The sequence below is a fragment of the Gossypium hirsutum genome, chromosome D01 (assembly GCF_007990345.1).
Source record: "Gossypium hirsutum isolate 1008001.06 chromosome D01, Gossypium_hirsutum_v2.1, whole genome shotgun sequence".
Lineage (NCBI taxonomy): Eukaryota > Viridiplantae > Streptophyta > Magnoliopsida > Malvales > Malvaceae > Gossypium > Gossypium hirsutum.
Window position 1 is genome coordinate 30,497,629 of NC_053437.1, and position 23,738 is coordinate 30,521,366.

Sequence of the window (23,738 nt, forward strand, 5' to 3'; positions counted from 1 at the left end):
ACAATTTAGCCCTTAAGCTCGTAAATTGAAATTCATGCCATTTCATCCCTAACCCAAGTTAGCCAAATCCAAAATAGGTCCATAGCAACTCATACAATTCATTATTTCACAATTTTCACCATGTATTTTACACATTTTACAAATAAATCCCTATTTGACATTTTCAACAAAATTTACTTTACAAAAGTTGTTTATTTATCAACAAAGATGCATTTTCTTCCATCAAACATGAAGATTAAGCTACAACGACTTTAAAAACATAAAAATCATTAAAAACAAGACAAAACAACACCTACATGCACAAGGAAGCAATGGTCGAACCTTCAAACACCTTCAATGGAGGTTTCTTAGGTCTAATTTTGGTCAAAGATGGACAAACAAAAAAGATGGCCTTTCTTTTGATTATTTTACTTAACTCATTAATTAAATTACCTATATAACCTTATACATTAACCTTTAAAATCATTTAAATGATGTCCATAAAATTCCACTCATATAACAATGGTTTAATTACAACATAAATCCCTTAACCATTTAATATCATAGCCATTTAGTACCTTTAACTTATAGAACTCTAATTTTGCATCTTTTACGATTTAGTCTTTCTCACCAAATTGAACATGCAAATAATAAAATTTCGTAACGAAATTTTTATACGACCTTACTAATATATCATAGACACTAAAATATTAATAAATAAATATTCTTACATTAGATTTGTGGTCCCAAAAATACTGTTCTAATTTCACTAAAATGGGCTGTTACGCATATAAACATGTCTCAAGTCATATAGTTACAATGCACTTACAAGAAACCAAGAGACACATACTTGCTAAAACATTTCAAGTCGAAACAAACATGTACACAAAAGCATACTCATATCAAGTTACCAAATAGCTTATTCAAAACACCTTTACATATCAGCCCTATACATGCCATTGATAACCATAGCCAAAGTAACCAAAACTTCCAAAGTGATTGTTGGATGGTGTGATAGGACTCCAACAAGATTCCAACTGATCGAGCTTCCGATGATGTACAAAATAGAGAAAAAACAACTATTTAAGCAACTAATGCTTAGTAAGCTCGTATAAAAGAAACTCAAACTTATCGAACATTAAACGATAAATCATTCAACCATGCTCACTAAATCATTTAGACATTATACTTTCCTATTCATTAAAATCCACATAGTTAGTAGATAACTTGAAAATATAACATCTATGTAACATAACATATAATATGAAATGAATCATACATCTATCCTTCATCACATGATAAATTCTCTTCATTTTCAATTCATTTACACATACCATCTTTCCATTTCATATGATCATTAGGAACAATAAGTTTTTATACATGACTTTCCATTAACCTTTACTTACTCATTGAACCATATAGAATAACATCGAATACTTGAGAATACTTACACAAAGTGTGCCTTTTCATGTAATCGTAACCTTTTCAATAGTGCTCACACGAGCTGTGAGTCGGGATGTTAGCTACACAATGCTGCTCACACGAGCTGTGGAGAATCCATAACAAATGTAAGACCTCAGCCGTTGGTAGGACATCCAGGACCTGCACCCAAAACCATATAATCCCTAATTACATGTCATTTGTATCCTAAGCATTCCCAAGGTTCCAACGGGAGTATTAAATCGTCAAATACCCAAAACATCATGATATTATTGAATTAAATTGTATCTAACATAACATTATCTAATAATCAATCCAACAATAGTAAATAAGTTTTTAACTCATAAAAACTTACCTCAAACACCACGATTGTTACAGCTAAGTCGAAAACTAATTCGACACTTTTGCTTTCCCCTAATTCAAGTCCGGTTGATTCTTTTCTTGATCTAAATAGTAATTTAACTCAATTAAGTATTCCAAATAGTCGATTCAAGTTTGGTTGATTCTTTTCTTGATCTAAATAGTAATTTAGCTTAATTAAGTATTCCAAATAGTCAAAAATCATTAATTTTAATTCATAACTCACTTTAATATGAAGTTACAAAATTACCCCTAATATTTTACACTTTGTGCAATTTACTCCTTAAACCCAAAACTTGCAATTCAACCTTTTTTAATTGAAATCCATGTTAGCTGATTTTTCCCTAGGCTTATATCAACCCACATTTTTCCTCATTTCACACAATATCTATGGGATTTACTATTTTAATAAAGTAATCCCTAAACCCTAAATTTACTAAAAATCACTTAACAAAACATGTTCATTTAACAACTAAATTTAATTATCTATCAATTAAATCCATAAAAACTACAAAATCATTTATGGAAAGTCCCTCAACCTTTAAAAATTTTGCAAATTAACCTCAAGCTAACTAGACTAAGCTAAAACGAGTTCAAAAACACAAAAAACACTAAAATTGAGTCATAAAATCTTACCATGCAATTGATTAAACCCTAGCTGAACTTCAAACTTCTCCTTTCATGGAGGTTTCGATTGAAACAAAGTAAAAGAAAGAAAATGATAACATTTTAGTTATTTGTTTGTATTTATTTGATTAATTACCAATTTACCCTTACTAATTTAACTTAAATTTCACCATAATCTTGTCCATTATTGTCCACTAACATTATGTAAGACACAATTACCAAATAAGTCCATTAATTTACATTTCGAAAGCCATTTAATCCAATTAACTAATAGAAACCAACTTTTGCATCTTTTACATTTTAGTCCTTTTTGCCTAATTAACTATCTAAATCTCAAAATTTCTTAATAAAAATTTAATATGACCCTAATATAACCCTATAAACATTAAATAACCATTAAAATACTAAGTCAATTATCAGAATCATGGTCCCGGAACCACTATTTTTGACACCACAAAAAACATGATGTTACACCAAGCCTATTAACTTTTTCATACTCATTTGATCCCCAAGGCTCGTTTTCGATTCGTTTCACATATTGTCACATATCAAATTTCAGTTTCAATTTCAATTATCATTTAACATATTATTTAATCAATTCATATGTTTATAAACCTATTACCCAGACATGGACTCAGAACGGATACGCGAATCCGTCACCTTGGGTTGCTAAAAAATAATGACACTACACAAGTACATATTGCCACCTCGAATTGCTCGACAACGATGAATTTCTCAATCTGATTAACCTGTCACCCCGTGTTGTCCGACAATGATGGTTTCCAATTAATAATTTGACCCTATGGTATGCTAACCATATCTGACTCGATCTATGCAGTTAATTGGGTAACCAATTTCTGATTCATTATATATAATTCAATTTACATTTCAATATTCTCCATTCATCAGCATTTCACAATTTCATAATATTTACAACATGTTCGAACACAATTTCATGCCAATCATCACATATCAAATAAGTCATGCAACATTTCTGTTCTATTCAATTTAGTCCCTAACTCGATATTCCATCAAAATCATAGCAATTCAACTCAAATAACTTGTGATAACTGGCCTCGATGTCATATAATTCTAAATGGTGTGAACATGCAAAAAATAAAATGGTTATCGAATCATAGAAATACAAACCGAATTTTTGAGCTATTCGTCGACGAATATTAATTTTCGTTTCTCTCTCGATAGTTTCATGTCAATGTTAGCTAAATAAAACCATAAAACATATACTATTATCAAATCTTATTCAAATCAGAACCAATCACAATATCAAGCATATTTTACAATTCATTCAATTTAGTCCCTGAACATGGGACAAACATAACTTTCAATCTAAAGCTTCGGATTGAAATTTGATTTCACAATTTTCACAATTACTCATTAGGTACCTCTTACTAAAATTTTATGATAGTTTTACATTTTTTCAATTTGGTCTCTGATGTACAAAACTAACTATTAAGCTTTACAATTTAGTCCTTTTTAATCTAAGCTTAATTTCTAGTTCACGCCAATTTCATCCAATTCTCAACAATGGTAACTGTCTAAAACTTTAACAATTTCACAAATTGGTACATGGGTTAGCTAAATCAAACTCCCATAAATTCAAATCTACAAAAATTACAAGAAAATGACCTAAATGAACTTACTAATTTATAACTGAATGTTTTAAAATTGGGAGGTTTCTTTAGTTCAACAATGGTGGTCAGTTTAGGTGAAGAAGAAAGGTGATTTGTTCTGTTTCTTTCCACCAAAATCACACTTTTATACTTGGTTTAAAGTTTGATTAATTTTAGTTAATTATGTTTTAATTATGATTAACTTAAATTTTACTTATTTTAATCTAATATCATCATACCTTCCACTAAGTCTAACTTGAGTATGGTCTAATTGGTATTTTGGACCTTTGATTAATTGCAATTTAGGTCTCCAAGCCATTTACTAATTAAAAATCTATAGCGATTAAACTGTACAATTTAGTTCCTTAGTCCTAATTAACCACAATTTCGACTAAACTGACTATCCAAATTTTAATTCATCATATAATAACCTCGTAAATATCTGTATTTAATATTTATAGACTCGGTTTACGGAAACGAGATACTAAAATCGTAATTTTTAAAAACACTGAAAACCGGGTCGTTACATCCCATACAATATGTATGCATTTTTTTCTAGATTTATAAAAATATAAAAAGAAATAAATATCCTCAAAATAATATTTGTTGCTTTGTAAAATAAATGGGCTAGCTTTTGATAGTTTCACAATTGAATTTTGACTCGATTGATAGGTGATGCTCACTTAGTCAGGCATATTATAATGACTAGATTATGGCACATACATGATGTGAGTGGATAAAAAAACCCTATGTAAACATATATTTATAGAAATTTTATCTTAAAATCAAATGATAATTTGGTAAAAAGGTTGAATTAAAAGTTTAAGTATAATTTATTTCAAATTCAAATAAACTTAATTATATAGATATAGTTGAGGGGAGGTCAGACTCTCTCTGAGAGATATATTTGAAGTAGTGTCCATCGAGAGCTGACAGACCTATCAATGGTGTAGGTATTGTGCATAAGATGTTTATGCTCGATTTTATACTCGGATTTTGTCTCTTGACTCTATGGTGAGCCCTCGATAAGTTCACGAAATGGGAACCTCTCTCCCACCAAGGAAACATGAGCATTTAGCCCTAGTAGGGTTAGAACCCATGCCCTTATATGGCATTAGTGGCTAAGAATGATACCACTTGGCTAGCTAGCTAGTCAAATAAGGGCATGGATTCGACCCTGGCCAAGGTCAAATAATCACTTTTTTTTTGGTGGGCAAGGCACTACCACTCTGTAAATCCGTCAAGGGCTCTACACGGAGTTAGGAAACAAAACTTGGATATATACCACTGAACATAGACACTCTAGACACAATATTTTACTATTGAAGAAATTGCTAGCTCCCGACGGACAACACTTTAAAGACTTTTTCAAAAGAGAGTTTAACGACCTCCTCTTAACATATATAAATATAAGATATATAGGCTTAGCCTAAAGATGTTGATACACAAAAGCTTTAATAGAAAATAGAAATTGTTGACAAATATTTGGATTCATAATTCAAATCTATTTAATTAATGTTATTCTTTATGAAAATTAACTTAATAAAATCCGAATATCTAATTAAAAAATTTGTAAACATTAAACAATACCAAAAAGTAAAACCGAGATTTTTGAAATAGCAAAATTCGTAAATCAAATGTACATTTGACGTTATCTTTTAAGAAAGTCGACACCATGAAATAAGAAATTTGCATGCAAAGTAAAGCTTACCTTGTCCTTGACTTGTAAATTAATTTTGGAAGAGTGGATACGACGTGCTTGTTTTCACGACACACATATATGTTTAGAACATGAAGACATGTTTTTCCTTAATGTTACCAAACTTAAAGATTTATAATTAAAATATTATACAGTTCATGATTCCCACTTTTGAAAATGATTCCCTCTTTTTGTTAATCATTAAAAATGCAACAAAATCTCCCAAACTTAATCATTATAATGTCATATTCCCACCCAGAATGCATGGTTTAATAAGGTTTCGATCAAATATTTAATTTAAAAAATAATAATTCTTCTTCTTCTGCTTCTTTTTTATTTAAAAAGTTTTAAGTTTAATTGTTCATCGGTATTTTTTCAAAATTTGTCATTAAATATACTTTCACATAATCATATTAAAAAGAAACATGGACAGCCCATATGTAGAAATAGAAATGATTTTTGAAATACCACACGCTAGAAAAGTTGTGACCCAACGTATAAAAAAGCAGACTACTAATAGAAAATAAAGAAAAATAGGAAATATGGGGGTGGATTCAATTTAGAGACATGCAAACGTGAATCCACGTAGAATTAGGTTAGTTTTAAGATTAACGGTTGAACTATAAAGAGACCCGAGTTTCATGCAAAACTAATGAAAGAAACATGTGTCCCTGTTTCAATCCAGACCATTACACAGCAATGGGGGGGAATTAACCTAAAAGAAGAAGAAGAAGAAGAAGAAGAAGAAGAAGAAGAAGAAGAAGAAAAAAGTTGGAACAGCCAGCCTTGCAACAATTCTTTTTCTCTCTTTTTTTTTTTTATGTTTTGTTTTTCTTACCTATAAAGATTTTGTTTCTGATTTTGTTTTTCTTTTTTTCTCTGTCATCAGCCTCCCCCTCCCCCCTCTCAATAGCCTTTCATAGCTTCTTTCTTTTTCTTTTCCCATTCTTTGGGTGTCTTTCAGGCATGTATATATTGCTTTAATGTTTCTTTTTTTTTTTTTTTGATTTGATAGTAAATGCTTTGAATTTCATTATGTTATAATCCCCATGCAGGGAAAAAGATCTGAAATTTGCATTGAAATTGAAAAGAAGAGAGTTCTCTGTGCATGAAAAATATTGGAAATTGAACATCCTAAGCTATGTCGTGCTGCGGAGGTGCGGAGGAGGAGCTCGACGGTCCACCAACGAACCAATATCAAACCCCACCTAGAGCAGGAAGTCAAATTGGTGGTCCTGGTATTTTGCTCTTTTCTTTACATTTTTTTAGCTTTCTTTTTTTTTTTGGCATTCTCGAATTATACTTAAGTTACATACTTAAATTACAGGCTTAATCTTTATAGGCATAATTTATTTATTTTTATTAATGTTGTGTTTTAATTAAATTCATGAATACACTTAAAAGATTTTATGCTTTTAATTGATGGGTAATTTTTAAAAGAAAATTCTGAAATCCCAAACTAAAAATTCGAATAAGTAAATGGCAAACTAAAGTAAAGAGAATAATTGTAAAAAAAATAAATAGAATAAAAATTTCAATTTAAATATTATAATACAGGGACGAAACTAAACTTGACCTTCTATTTTTTTTCTTGATTTTAATATCCTCAAAACTATTTTGATAACCATACTTCAAGATTATATTTTGAAATAAGAAATAACATCAATAGTGGTTAAAAATGACTAATCTCAAATTAAAATGCAAAATAATATGAATTTTTTTCCTCATTCATTACTTAATTTCCGAAAAGGGAGTGGAAGAGGAAGAGGAGAGCCAAGGGGTGGGGGAGCGGCAAAAAGTGGGGATCCTCAAAAAGTGCTACCAATTGAAATACCAGCCATTCCCTTAGATGAGTTAAACAATATGACTGATAACTTTGGAACTAAGTCTTTGATTGGTGAAGGTTCTTATGGCCGGGTTTTCTATGGAACATTAAGTGATGGTCAGCCTGCTGCTATCAAGAAACTCGACACCAGTTCTTCACCTGAACCCGATTCTGACTTCGGTTCTCAGTCTCACTCCCCCCCCCTCCTTTTATTCTTAAAACATTGCAACCTACAACTAACACCATTGTCACCATGATTTTTTTTTTGGTCAGTTGTCAGTGGTTTCAAGACTTAAACATGAGCATTTCGTGGAGTTGTTGGGGTATTGTTTGGAGGATAATAACAGAATCTTGGTATATCAACATGCAACCAAGGGTTCTTTACATGATGTATTACATGGTATCTATGTATACGCTCAGTTTCATCATTCATATCTTTGAGCTTTTGCTTTTGTTTTGTTTTTCATTTTATTTGTTTTATGGATTAGGAAGGAAAGGTGTACAAGGGGCTGAACCGGGTCCAGTTCTAACATGGAACGAAAGAGTTAAGATAGCTTTCGGTGCTGCAAAAGGACTTGAATATTTGCATGAGAAAGTTCAGCCCTCTATAATCCATCGTGATGTCAGATCAAGCAATGTCCTTCTTTTCGATGATTTCGTCGCCAAGATTGCCGATTTCAACTTGACCAACCAATCTTCCGACACTGCAGCTCGACTCCATTCCACCAGAGTCTTGGGTACCTTTGGTTACCATGCCCCTGAGTATGTCCTATGTACCTTTTAAGTACTCGTGTTTGACACATATTTTGACATGCTAGCGTAACATAATTAAACTTTGTTTTGCTTTTAGGTATGCTATGACAGGACAAATAACACAGAAAAGTGATGTGTACAGTTTTGGAGTTGTTCTTCTCGAGCTCTTGACAGGGAGAAAACCAGTAGATCATACAATGCCCAAAGGACAACAAAGTCTAGTAACTTGGGTATGTTATTTATATATATGTATATTTATGTACATTTTTGTATTAAAAATGTTTGGCTAACTCATTTACAATGATTTTCAGGCAACTCCAAGATTGAGTGAAGACAAGGTCAAACAATGTGTGGATCCCAAGCTGAACAATGACTACCCACCCAAGGCAATCGCCAAGGTTGTCTTTCTCTTTTCTGCTTCTTTATCTTCCTAAATTTTACATGATATTTTATTATTTTATACTAGATCAACTTTTACAAAACTAAACAAAATATATGTTCTAAAATCTTATAAAATTAATAAATTATAATAAAAGAATATAAAAAGTATTTATAAAATTTTAGATGATTTTTGCTTATAAGATGTTCAGTTTACATCTTGAGGCTTTTCTAACATATTAATTGGATCTGGTGGTATTGTATTATATCAGCTAGCGGCCGTTGCAGCACTTTGTGTCCAGTATGAGGCAGATTTTCGGCCAAACATGACAATTGTTGTCAAAGCTCTTCAGCCTCTTCTAAATGCGAAACCAGCAGGACCAGAACCTCCGTCATAATATACACACACACACACACACACACACAAACACACATTATATGTTATATATTTCCGACATATATAATAAACAGTAGCAAGGTTTGTGTAGTAGTAACACTTTGTTCATGTTTTGTAATCTCATTATTTTATGATCAAATATAATTCCCTGTAAGGGTTTTACTTTGACTGAAGATGATATTATATTGTTTCTTGGAGATTCAATATTATCATCTTAAAACCGATTGCAATATAAACTTTTTCTTTTGTTCTAAACTGCATTAAAGTAGTGTTATTGCTCATCTGTTAAGTACTGAATCTGCTATTTATATTTGTTTGATCTCACATCAATTTAAATTTGAATTTGTTCATCCTAATTCAAATTAATTGAAATCCAAACTTAACTAAACTCGAAGCAATTCAAACTAAAATAACCCCAATGTGGAATAATCCATATAAATAACTCAAAACAATTCAAACTAAAGTAATTTTAATGAGATTATTTGAGCATGTAATGACTGATACAAAACTCTTCAATCTTAAACTCAAATCAACCGAACCCAAAACAAATCAAAACCAAATGACTTAAACCCAAATTAGTTTGATGCAAATTTATTTGATCCAATACAAATTTGACAATCCAATTTATATTTCTATATATTGGAAATTTGGTCCAAGTGACTGAATCAGTGAACTTCTAGCACCAAAAAGACAATTATCTGAGATTTTAGAAGGTGCCACTTTTTTTTATTAACATGCTAGCATTCATCACAAAAGAGATTGTAGTTTCGTCGGATGGTTGAGAACCCAGTTTGTGGGACAAGCTTTGTATGAAGAAAGTTTAACAATATTACAGTTTTTAGGAGTGAATTGAAAAGTTAGATTACAACCATTAGAATATGTGAAAGACTGTTCACCATGATTGCTAGGGATTTCTGTGGGTGGTCCAAGTTTTGGCTCAAATTCCAAGATAACCCACTACCATAAATGATCATGCAATAGCTTGGAGTCAAGCCTCAAAGCATAGGATTTAGCAACCCATACCAAAGAGGAAGTTATTAGTATGTTGACTCTAGTAATACACTTCCTAGATGGTTGTGTACAAGTGTTGCTCTTTTGGCTTTGGATGAAGGGGAAGAGATAGTCATATAACAGTTAATCATTAGTAAAATTTCAGGTAGGGAGATCCAAATCAAGTCTTGAAAGGATTGGACCAAAGTCAAAGGTGGATTTGCCGATGGAAAGAAGGAGTAATTTTGGAATGCTTTATTTCCCATTTGGATAAGATATTTGGTTTTCCCTTTGAAGATGGTGAGATTGTAAGCTTTCCAAATCTCCCAGCAAATAAAAGTAATAAGACCAGATCCAATGAGAGAATCTAACAAAACAAACATTTCTTGAATCAAAATCCACCATTAGGCAATGGATGAAAACCTCACTAGATTAGGATCATAATAAAATGGCGAAGCTTGCCAAGTTTCTTGGGTTGGAGGAAAAAAGAAGAGAATATTTCCTAACGATTTAGAGTGGTTATTGCATCTTGGGTAGGAGGCTAAGAAACTTCTGTTATGATAAGCCATAATGTAGAGATTTTTTATACGATATTATGGATTGTAATTATGTAAATAAGCTATCAATTAGGATTGTAGAGATTTCTTTCCTTATTTTGTATATGCTTCAAGTAAGAGGGATACTCAAGCAATTTTTTTCACAATTTTCTATCATTTTTCCTTTTTTTTCTTTTTTTTCTGCTTTCTCTTCAACAACAGTAGCCCCTTTGACAACAACTTTTTTTCCCTCTCATTTTCTTTTCTTCTTTCTTTTCTATTTAAATTCACATGGTATCGAAGCCTAAATACTCTCACTACCCTTTCCATTGAATATCCCACTATCAGTCGACCATTTTGACCAAGTGCTGCAGTCAGAAGCCACGCATATACTCCTATGTGCCACCATAATTTTTTTCCCTGTCTCCTACGCCCGACACTTGAGAATGTTTTTGCTCTCCTTTGATCATCATACCTTGTCATGGGTGTTCTAGTAGCTCTCCTTGTCCATTCAACCCAATTGAAGTTGACTTTGTACATTTTCATCACTATTTGATTTATCTCCTTCATTCTCTTCCTTCAACATGGATCTTTTAGGTTATATAAAACCTCATTTCTTTTCAATTTCTAATTCACAAGCAGTTACCGTTGTCAAAATTTAAGGCAACGATAATTACATCTTTTGGGCCATTTCTGTAGAGTTATTTTTATGGGGCAGATGCATTCCTCGAAGAATACTAGATCTATTGGTTGAAAGGGAGGTTGAATTCATTATTGAGGTGGCATTAGAATCTGCACCGACTTTTATGATCCTGTATAGAATGGCTCCAAGTGAGTTGAAAGAATTGAAGACCCAATTGCAAGAACTTCTAGATCGAGGATTTATTCAACTTAGCGTATCACTGTGGCAGTGTTGTTTGTGAAGAAAAAGGATGAAACCATCAGATTATGCATCAATTACCAACAGTTGAATAAGGTAATGATGAAGAACAAATATCTGCTTCCTCGAATTGATGATTTGTTCGATCAACTCATATGAGAAAAGTTGTTCTCAAATATTGATCCTCGATCGGGATATTATAAGCTTAGAGTTAAATAATTATATGTGATAAAGACTGCTTTCTAAACCCATTACAGACATTATGAGTTCTTGGTAATGTTGTTTGGGCTTACCAATGTCCGTACCGCCTTTATGGATTTGATGAACATAATTTTTCAACCGTACCTTGACCATTTTGTTGTTGTATTTATTGATGACATTTTGATATATTCGAAAAATGAAAAATATCATGATCAACATTTAAAGGTAGATTTTGTGAGAAAATCAATTCTATGACAAGTTTAGAAAGTGTGAATTTGGTTCCAAGAAGTGGGATTCTTAGGGCATTTGATATCGACCGAAGGTATTAGGATATATCCGAGTAAAATTTCAGCTATTATAGATTGGAAATCCCCGAAGAATGCTACCAAAGTGAGAAGCTTTTTGGGTTTAGTGGGGTACTACCAACGATTCGTAAAAAGATTTTTGATGATAGCCCTTCCACTAACCATATTGCTACAGAAGAATGTTAGGTTTGAATGGTCTGAAAAGTGTTATCAAAGTTTCGAAAGGTTAAAAACCATGTTGACTGAAGCTCCAATTTTAACTCAGCTTGAGTTGGGAAAGGACTTTGTTGTGCTCAGTGATGTATCTCTTAATGGTTTAAGGTGTGTATTGATGCAAGAAAGAAAAGTAATTGCATATGCTTCCCAACAACTTAAACTGCATGAGAAAAATCATCCTACTCATGAATTGGAACACGCAGCTGTAGTTTTTGCTCTGAAAATTTGGAGGCACTACCTATACGGAGAAAAATGCCATGTATTCACAGATCATAAGAATCTTAAATATTTGTTGATGCAAAAGGAGTTCAATTTGAGACAACGTAGGTGGCTCAAATTGGTTAAAGATTATGATCTAATCATAGATTATCATCTGGGAAAGGAAATGTTGTGGCTGACACCCTAAGTCGAAAATCTTTGTTTGCTTTGAAAGTAGTGAATGCACATTTGACATTCAAGCGTGACGACTCTATTTTAGCTGAGTTGAGAGCTAAACCTATATTTCTTCAAAAGATTCAGGAATTGCAAAAAATGTGATAACAAGCTTGAAGCTAAATGGAAGCTGGTTGAAAATGATCAAACAAGTGAATTCAGTATAAGCGGCGGTGGGAGTTTATACTTCCGCAAAAGATTGTGTGTACCGAATGATTCGATGTTGAAGTGAAATATTCTCCACGAGGCTCAAAGTAGTTTGCATGTGATGCATCCAAGTGGAAAATAAAATGTATAATGATTTGAAACCATTATATTTGTGACTAGGCATGAAAAGGGAGATAACCAAATACGTACCTAAGTTTTTGGTGTGCTAACAAGTTAAGACATAAAATCAAGTCCTTTCAAGATATTTACAACCTATAATGATTCTTGAATGAAAGTGGGAGCGAGTCACTATGGATTTTGTGACAAGTTTGACAATATTGCTGAAAAGGAAAGATTCAATTTGGGTGATTGTTGACAAGTTGACGAAGTTTTCTTATTTTATTCCATTGAGAGTTGATTATTCGCTAGAAAGACTGGCCGAATTGTACATTTAAGAGATTGTGAGATTGCATGGTGTGTTATTATCTTTTATTTTGGATCAGGATCTGAGGTTTTTCTCTAGATTTTGGGGTAAATTGCATGAAGTTTTAAGTACCAAGTTGAATTTCAATATGACATTTCATCCTCAAATCGATGGTCAATCAGAGCGACTAATCCGAATACTCGAGGATATGTTGCATTGTTACGTAATTGATTTTGAGGGAAGCTGGGAAAGATTTCTACCATTGGCTAAACTTGAATATAACATTAGCTATCAATTGAGCATGAAAATGGTGCCTAACAAAGCTTTATATGGCCATAAATGCCGAACTCCTCTATGCTAGTTAGAGTTGGTTGAAAGAAGAATAGTGGGAACATATTTGGTGCAAGAGATGGAAGATAAAGTAAAAATTATTTGAGATTACTTAAAAGATGCATTTGACAGACAGAAATCATATGTTGATTTGGAAAAAAAAGACATTGAGTTTAAAATTGGTGACAAAGTCTTCCTGAAAGTTTCACCTTGGAATAAAGTTTTGCAATTCAACAGAAAAGGGAAGCTCATTCTGAGGTTTATTGGACCATATGAAATTCTCGAAAGAATTGGACCTGTAGTATACCGATTAAATCTACCCTTGGAATTGGATAAGATCCATAATGTTGTAACACCCTTAACACGACTCCATTATCGAAACAGGGTTATGAAGTATTACTGAAGTTTACAATTTAAACGGATAGAAAATTCAAACATTTCATAACATATAGCATTCATGTCAGAAACCAATCATAATCATGCATATTGTTCCTAATACGAGCCCTCGAGGCCCAAAATACACCTTAGAAACAAATCGAGACTAAATTGGAAACTTAGAAAATATTTCAGAAACATTTAAAATTTTCAAAGCTGCAGCGGTCACACGGCCAAGAGACACGCTCGTGTCTTAGGCAGTGTGGGCATTCAAAATAGGGACACATGGCCGTGTTCTAGCCCGTGTCCATGCCCATGTAACTCACTGAATTGTGCCACATGGTCAAGCCACATGCCCGTGTGCTAGGCCGTGTGAGCATACTAACTTGCAGTCTTTAAAAGATACAGGAGACACACGGCCGTGTCACTTGGCCGTGTGTCACACACAGTTGAGACATACGCCCGTGTCTCTGCCAGTGTGGACGAAAATAGGCCATTTTACAAGCTACATTTCTCACCCAATTTGGCATCCACCTACACTCAACATTTTGCATATACACAAGTCATAAATAGGCATCCAAAACAAGCCAAAATCAAGCCTTAAACATGTAAAATCATCATATACAATCAATATGCCCTTAGGCACCACAAATGACAACTTATAACACGTAAATCTAAACATTCAATATATCCAATTGTTTAACTAACTCATATGCATATTTGTACCAAAACTTACCATGTAGATCATTAATCAAAACATACCATTTAGTACCATTTATGTACTTGATCTCTAGCATCAAATGGTCATGTAAGTCACTTGTAATTTTTGCACTAAAAATACCAATACAAACCATTCAAAAACTAACCTCATTATACATATGCGCTTTCCACAATAAGCACTAAATCATTCCAAATTATAATACATATCCAAATGCATATTCAACTACCATTTAAATTTTCATCCATCAGACATAAATCAATTCACATATTACTTATACCAAACCACACATCAAACATGATAAGGTCATTTATATATACATAGCAAAATATACCAAAGTACAAGCCAAAACATATGACCATAACCACAACATTACACATAAGCCAACATTAGCCAAAATAACCTATACATGCCATTATAACCAAAATCAAACAACTAGAAGTACCAAAAGAGCCGATAGATAGTGTGATATAATTCTGACAAGCTTCCAACCCGAACGAGCTTCCGAATCACTATAAAACACGGAAAATAACACGGAATAAGCATTTAAGCTTAGTAAGTTCATTTAACAAAGAAATTAACTTACCATTTAGTTACATTTAAGGTAAGCATACAAAGCATATCCAACTTAATTTGGCCAAAAGCCTAAACACATATCCTCATCAACCATGTTAGTCATGTAATTCATATAATATCAAGAAACATGTATGAGCTCAACAATAATCAAACTTCCATGTACATATAATTTCCACTTCGTGTATCTATATATCATGTACCAATCATTTTCATATATCTCATGTAAATACTTGTAGTAGTTCGTATTAAACTCATGTAATCTCGTAATAGAACAGTTCCCGTTGAACCATTTAGAATATCGTTGGATACGCGGGTAGTACACACGAGGTGTACTAAACTATAATCCGTCAATTCATGTACATGTATACTCATATGAGCTGTAAACGGTAAGCTCCTCCGAGCTAAATAACAGTAAGCTCATCTGAGCTAAATAAGGTAAGCTCATACGAGTTGAGTAATGGTAAGCTCATACGAGCTGAGTATCGGTAAGCTCATAATAGTTGAAATCGGTAACCCTAATGACATGTCATTTGTATCCTACGAATTCTTGAAGTTCAAATAAGGCTTGGTAATTGTAGTACATCGTCAGATATGTGACCGATATTCATATATGATGATTACACAATTCACAAACATATAATTCAATTTAAAACATATTAATGTACAATTTAATTACATGAACTTACCTCGATGAGTGTATGTAGATATGGAGGCGACTAATTTGAGATTTTCTCTTTGCCTCGATCTAACTCCGTACGAGGTCAGACAGGATCTATACGAATGAATTTAGCTCTATTCAATATAATTCATATTCAATTTAGTACAACACATATTTTTGGCAAATTACCATTTTACCCCTATACTTTTAACTCTTTGCAATCTAGTCCTTATCTCATAAAAATGGAAATTTGCATAATTTCATTACAACCTATCATAACTGAACTATATACATGGTTATAACAACCCACATTTTTCACAAATTCACAATTTTACAACACAATTTATCACATTAATTTCATCAAAAATTCCATTACAAAATTTGTTTATCTAACATCAACCATTCATTTTCTACCATTAAAATTCAAAACCCTAACATGTTCATCAATGGAAAAACTCAAATACTTTAACAGTTTCACAAATTAGTCCCCAGGCTAGCTAGATTAAGCTACAATGATTTCGAAAACATAGAAATCACTAAAAATGGATTAAAATCCATACCTAATTGGGCAAAACAAGGTTGGCCGAAACTAGGTCTCCCATGGCTTCCTTTCTTCTTCTAAAATCGGTGAACGATGATAATTAAAGATGATAGTTTTATTTTATTACTTTTAATTTGTCATTTATTTACTATGTAACACCCTAAATTTTGGGCCTAGAAGAAATAGGTTTTGAACAAGGTAACAGTTAGGGAACAGTTTGGGAGTGTTTGAGAAGCCTGGGTTCAAGTCTTAGGTTGTGCAATGGAGTGTTTGTTTTGTTGCTTGAGCTGTGTGGTTAGTGGAGTTGGACTGAAACACAGCTAGCGGGAGTTTGAATGGAATTTGAGTGGAGTTGTTGGAGGGAGTTGAGGAGGATTTGGTGGAGTGATTCAAGGAGGGAAAAGGGGAGTGATTTTAGGAGAAAATCAAGGGATGTGAGGGGAGAGGAGAGGTGTGCCGAATAGGGACTTTGGTACTCAATAAATTCAGCCAGAGGGGTTATGGCTCATTTTGCGTGTTTTTCGTATTTCATTTTTGGGTAATGTTTCCCTCGTTTTGCTTTATGGTGTCGAATTTTGCTAAATTCTCGAGTATCACCTTTTGGTTACTTTGCTACCTTCTTCTTTTACCTTTTTGGTTTCAGCCGAACAATATTTTTGGTTCTCTCTTTTGCCGAACTTCCCTTTTCTTTGTTTCATTTTTATCGGCTTTGATTCTCTATTCCTTTTTCTCTCTTCTTCTCTTCTCCTTCAATCTGTGCCTCTTACCTGTATAACCTCTTCGTTTTCATTGGTTTATCTCTGTCAGGCTTTTCTTCTTTTTACCTTCTAGCCTAATATCACCCATTCGTTGTATCATTCTCTATGTTGATTTCCTCCACTGCTTCTTGCCGCTTCTATTCTGCAGGTTTCTGACTATCGGTAAGTGGTTATATTCCTCACTTGAGTAAATTTGTTCTCTTCTTTTCTTTTTCTCAAAGTCGAATATTCTTTTTCTTTATCCTTTGATTGCCTATGGTTGATTACTTCCTCATATGGTGTTACTCGTTGCGGTCTTAGGGTTTCCTTCGAGGAGTGGTGGTTTGTAAGTAATTTGAAAAAGTCGCAACCTTTGTGCTCAACGTTCAATCAAGGTAAGGAGGGTGTTTTGGATTAAGTGTAATAAGAGGGTGTTTTACCCTAGCAATTAATGGACTAACTTTGGGTCATGATTGAATCTAGGTTGGTGTACTTGGAGATTGGTGCTCTTCTCGTAAATAGGTGTGTAAATACCCCATTGTAACTATAGAATGGCAAAAAGCTGAAAAGCCGAAAATACGACGTTTGAGACCACATAGGCGTGCGATCGCTCGTGTGGTAAGCCCAATCCATGAATCATGGGCGATTGACTGTAGAGGCCTCCATGAGCATTTTCATGGGCTTGGGCCGTAATGGGCCATGTTGGGCCGAAATGGGTTATGTGGGCCCAATGGGCTCGTGGGCCTCACACGGATGAAAACCACGAATTGTGGCAAATACTGGACTAGGCTACGTAGATCTCATAGCCGTGGTGAATTCTTAGCTGAACGGGCTGCACGAGCGTGTGGGCCCACTTGGGCCGAGTAATGGGCCTTGGGCCCATTTACATTGTTATGATCGTTTAGGTTATCTGAGTCGCTCGAGGCGACTGTGGACCTTTCGAGAGGTCGATATCTGCACCAAAATACCCTCATAGGGTAAAATGACCGAAATACCCCTATAGGATAAAATGACCGAAATACCCTCATAGGGTAAAATAACCGAAATACCCTATAGGTTAAAATGACTGAATTACCCTCATAGGGTAAAATGACCGAATTACCCCCATAGGGTAAAATGATCGAATTACCCCCATAAGGTAAAATGATCAAATTACCCCTATAGGGTAAAATAATCGAAATACCCCCATAAAATAAAATGACCGAAATACCCCCATAGGGTAAAATGATCGAAATACCCTCATAGGGTAAAATGACCAAATTACCCTCATAGGGTAAATGACCGAATTACCTCCATAAGGTAAAATGACCGAATTACCCCCATAAGGTGAAATAACCGAAATACCCCTATAGGGTAAAATGATCGAAATACCTCCATAGGGTAAAATGACTGTTAAACCCCTAGGAGATGAAATGACTATTTTGGCCTTATGTTAAGACTGATTTGCTCTATGATATGTATGACTGTGATTGAGCATGACATTTTGCATACACGTACGATATTATGTCACAACATAGTGCATGGGGATGGGTTGTTATATTTGGAGGAAGTGTACCGTACTGATAAGGTTGCACGGGTCGCCAAGACGACTGTGGACCTACTGATGGCTATATGCTGTTTTATTTTACTGGCAGCTTTGTTGCGATATTGGTGTGTTGGCTGGGTGGGTAGATTTTATCCCCACATGGTGTGTTGGTGGTACGGAGTGGTGTGTTGGCTGGATTGGGATGGGTTACATTATTACACTATACCGATACTGTATTGGGCTAAGGCCCACATTGTTACTGTATTGGGCTAAGGCCCACATTGTTACTGTATTGGGCTAAGGTCCACACTGTACTGTTACTGAATAGGGCTCAGGCCCAGACTGTCACTACTTGTTGTATATTGATTGACTGATAGGGGATTACACACTGAGTTTCGTAAACTCACTCTTTCCTTTTAATCGTGCAGGTAGTCCTCAGTCTTAGGCGATTTGGTGCTGCGAGGGACTCGGAGGTGGCCACACAACTGCAGCAGTTCTACATTTGCTTTCATTTAAATTTAATGTTTATTTTGGGTTTTGTTTATGTAATAAGGCCTTTTAAATTTTTAATTGGGCTCTTGCTTACTTATTTTAAACTGCTAGTTTAGGAGAAGGCGAATTCTAAAAATAATTACTGTTTTTAAAGACACAAAATTTAAACATGAGAGTTTTCAAAAGCTTCCGTGAATTGAGATCAACCTTTTATAACAATAGCATATAACAAGGCAAACATTTTGACTAGATGATTTGTTAAATAATGTTAAAGGGGTTTTTAAACCGAGAAGCGATTTTTTACCAACTAGTCTAATGTTTGAAGGACACTTTGATGTGGCACACCAGATCTGACCATAACGTCTAGGCCGGGTTTGGGGTGTTACATACTATTTACTTATTAACCTTTAAAATTAATTCAAATTACAAAATTTCCGAGCCATTATCATCCACTAACATACTAATGGGCTAATTACCATATAAGGACCTCCACTTTAAAGTTCTATAGCTATTTAATACCTGTAGCTAATAGAACACAACTTTTGCACTTTAGGCGATTTAATCCTTTTTATCAAATTGAGCATGCAAATGGTAAAAATTCTTAATGAAATTTTTATATGGTAATGCTATCATGCAGTAGACCATAAAATAATAATAAAATAATTTTTTTGACTTTAGATTTGTGGTCTCAAAACCACTGTTCTAATTTTACTAAAAACGACTCTTACAAATGTTTTTCATGTGTTGATGTTGAGAAGATATAGATCCGATCCCTCTCATATCTTAACCTCTTATGAGACCGAGTTATAGCTTGACTTGTCATATGGGGAGGAACCAATTAAAGTCTTAGCTCGAGAAACAAAAGAATTAAGAAACAAGCGTGTGACGTTGGTGAAAGTGTTATGGCACCGTACAGTGCAAAAGAGGCTACATGAAAGCCAGAAGAAGCTATGAAATATCAATATCCCCACATTTTCTCAGGTAAAATTTTGATGATGAAATTTCTTGAGAGGGGAGAATTCTAACATCCTAATTTTCAATGGTATTAGAAAATACAGTTTCAAAACCCTATTATCATAAATTGATTCCATAAATATTAAATATGAATATTTAATAAGATAAAATAAAAATATATTAAATATTGGTCTAGAAGTTTTACCAAATTTATAGTTAATTGAGGCTCAGGGACTAAATTGTAAAAGTCCAATCGCTATAGATTTTTAATTGACAATAGAATTGGGGATTAAAATAGCAAATAGAAAAAGGTCCAAAATGGAAAAATAAACCATCTTCAAATAATTTTTAGTGGATGGTAATGTTAGAATTATTAAGCACGATTAATATTAATCAAATGTAATTAGTTAAGTTAAATTAAACTTTAATTAAGGTATAAATATAAGTATGGTGGAAAGAAAGAGAAAAATTCCTCTTCATCTTCAAGATTGTGACCGTCCACCATAAGAAAAGAAAAGAAGAAAGCTTCAAGGGTTTCAAACTTTCGTCCATGAATTAGGTATTGAAATCAAGTCTTATTTTTGTATTTTTTATGTATTCAAGGTCATGTAAGCTTAATTTAGCTAGCCTATGTACCAATTTGTAAAACTGTTATAATTTTAGAAAGTTTCCATTGTTGATTTCTTAAGGAATTAAGCTTGAAATTGATAGATTTTAAGTTTAGATTATGAAAAGGACTAGATTGTAAAGTTAATTTAACTTAATTATTAATGTTGTTATATTAGGGGCCAAATTGAATAAATGCAAAACCTGTCATGAAATTATGTTCGAAATATAAAGTATAAGGTCGCTAATGAAAATAAATGAAATTAGATGTTAGTTCGAAACTAGGAATTCAAAGTTATGACTATCCCAAGTTCATCGGCTAAATTGAATAAAATGTAAATTTTTAGGGATATTAAAAAATTAAGTTCATATATGTTCATACATAACATAGCATAGAATGGAAATATTTTGTATTGATTGATGATATAAAATGATTGTTTAGATCATGAGTCAAATTGAAATGGAGTTGATTGGGGAAAAACTAAAATTGCAAATAAGTCATTTAAGTATCCACTTTCCATATTTTGAACAAGTTTGTTTGGAACTTACTTCCTTATTTTATTTTATGTATGAAATATGTTTGAATTAATTTATATGTTTAGATTTAATTAAGATTTAATGAATTTGGCATGTATGGCTTTAATGAGATAAATTGAAAAGTTATATGAATATTGGCTATTATGATATAGTACATAGTGAAAATGTAAATATTGATTGAATACAAGATTTGTAAATGAAATAAAAAAAATCATTTTCTGGTATTGATAATGACATATGTGTACGAAAATGGTGCCCGTGTGAACTTAGTAAAATCTTAAGATACGTATGGCATACCATTAGGGTTATACAGGTGCTTGATTAGGGATTTACATGCTATTACGAGTTCCAGCATTTGTTATAGATTCTTGGTTTATACATATCATAGTTTTAGCCCGAAAGGGTAATCTTGATATAATGTTTGCTTGTGTGAGGAACCCTATTATATTGTTAGCTTGTGTGAGCAACTTATTCTCATGTATTCGAGTCTATTTTATTATAGTTCCATTGAACAATATCCAATTGATTGGAAATCGAAACTTAAATGTAAATTGGAAATGAAATGGTATTTTTTGATGTTTGATAGGTGAATTGTAACACCCTAAACTCAACCTAATTGTCAGGTCCGAGCTATTGGATGCCACATCCATTGCTGGAGCAACTATAGTCAATTACATTCAAATATTACTATTAAAAAGTTAACTATGAATATTATAAGCATCTTATACAATTTACATCCATTCTTTAGTCCTACACGAGCCTACGAAAGCTCTATTGCTAACTAAAGGTTGAATTAAGACTAAACCATAATGTTTTTAGAGTTTGGAATTGACGTCGTGACTTCGGGGGGTCCTCGTTGCAATGCCACATACTGAATTGGGCTCGCCGCAACAACCAAAGCTCGATATCACGTTGTGACATGGTGACTTGGTCTCGTCGCGATGACAAATGCTTGACGTCTCGATGTGACACACTACTTCTAAAAGATACCAACTTAACACCATCCAATATGCACATCCACAACACATTTTTGACCGAATACTCATTCACAAATGTTCAATTCTAGAATTCCTTGTCATGTATATCTTTAAATTTACCTAATCACACACATTAGCTTAATCAACTATGTCAAATACCATTATTTTATCAAACTTGATATATACAAGCATATATAAGTCCTAACATAATCAACTTCCATACAATCCAAATATGCATGTCAAATTCACATATGCAATTCAACCATTTAACCATTTCCAGACTACCAGTTCAAATTTCAAATACAACATGATCATCAATTATACCATATACTGACTTAACCTAGGTAAATGTCATACTTAAAACAAATTAGAGTTATACAAACTTTGCTAAGTCAGGGAACATTTCCTGGATGCTGGACATACTGGTCGCACTCTCAGGAATCAATTGTACCTACGCATAGAGAAAACAAATCGTATGTTGAGCGAAAATGCTTAGTGGTACTTTCGTGATTCAAGTCAATAAAATAAACAAACTAAAGAAATGCATACATTTATTTCCAGCTCATTTCATAACCTAATTTAACGCCTTTCATCCCATATAAACATGTATATGACCTACCTTTCATGAACATACAATTAAACCATGTCAAAACACTCATGCCAAACTTTCATTATTACTTAACTTGCACAAATCCATTTTATATTTCCATTCATTACTTAAGTATCTAACCTACCTTTCATGCTATTCAATCATTCAAGTACCATTTTTTTCTTTTGTAACAAACCAACTGACAACATAAACATAACAATTAATTCATACAATTAAACCATGTCATATATGCATATACTTGCCATATCATCTTTCATTCATTATCATATACAATAATCAACTTGATTACATGTATTTTTACTAAATTACCACCTCATCATTTCTATCATTTTTGAGCCTATTAGCTCATTCATTTTGACGACCCTTAGAGCTTGTTTCAATTCTTTTTGCACGATCTTTCACGTGCTAACATATATCACAATCCAATCACATTTTATCTCATGTATAATTTAGCTAATTCGTGTGTTTATAACTCTATTAACTAGACACAAACTCAGAATAGATACATGGATCCGTCACCTCGAGTTTTCTGAAAATAATGACACTATACATGTACATACTACCAACTCAGGTTGCTCGACAACGGTAAGTTTCAGAATTTGATTATTCTATCACCCTGGGTTTTTCGACAACGATGAGTCTATATGTAAAATCTACCACCTCGGTTACCTAAAATGATGGTTTTCAATCAAAATCCTGACCCTATGGCTTGCTAACTATATCCGACTTAGTTCGATCAACTAATAGTGTAACTCAATTCATCATCACTTGGTCATTTCATCATATAGTATAACATATTTCAACTCAGTTTCCCATTAATTTCCTATACCAGTTAAGTTATACAACTTTCTATTCTATTCAATTTTGTCCCTATCTCAATAT

General features: G+C 33.2%; 1 protein-coding gene across 1 annotated transcript; it reads left to right on the forward strand.

Moving 5' to 3' along the window:
• Nucleotides 1–6,378: 6,378 nt before the first annotated feature.
• Nucleotides 6,379–9,257, forward strand: LOC107921838 (probable protein kinase At2g41970). The gene is made up of 9 exons (XM_041087797.1): nucleotides 6,379–6,506; nucleotides 6,626–6,700; nucleotides 6,792–6,974; nucleotides 7,487–7,733; nucleotides 7,816–7,961; nucleotides 8,050–8,323; nucleotides 8,412–8,544; nucleotides 8,626–8,712; nucleotides 8,965–9,257. The coding sequence occupies exons 3-9, from the start codon at nucleotides 6,878–6,880 to the stop codon at nucleotides 9,088–9,090; spliced, it is 1,110 nt and encodes a 369-aa protein (XP_040943731.1). The 5' UTR covers nucleotides 6,379–6,506; nucleotides 6,626–6,700; nucleotides 6,792–6,877; the 3' UTR covers nucleotides 9,091–9,257.
• Nucleotides 9,258–23,738: the final 14,481 nt, after the last annotated feature.

What these genes read in the sequence shown, in the direction of transcription:
- LOC107921838 (XM_041087797.1), top strand. Translation starts at nt 6,878, where the DNA reads ATGTCGTGCTGCGGAGGTGCGGAGGAGGAGCTCGACGGTCCACCAACG. An exon ending in TTTACATGATGTATTACATG is followed by an intron (nt 7,962 to 8,049) that starts GTATCTATGTAT and finishes TTTATGGATTAG; the next exon opens with GAAGGAAAGGTGTACAAGGG. An exon ending in TTTGGTTACCATGCCCCTGA is followed by an intron (nt 8,324 to 8,411) that starts GTATGTCCTATG and finishes TTTTGCTTTTAG; the next exon opens with GTATGCTATGACAGGACAAA.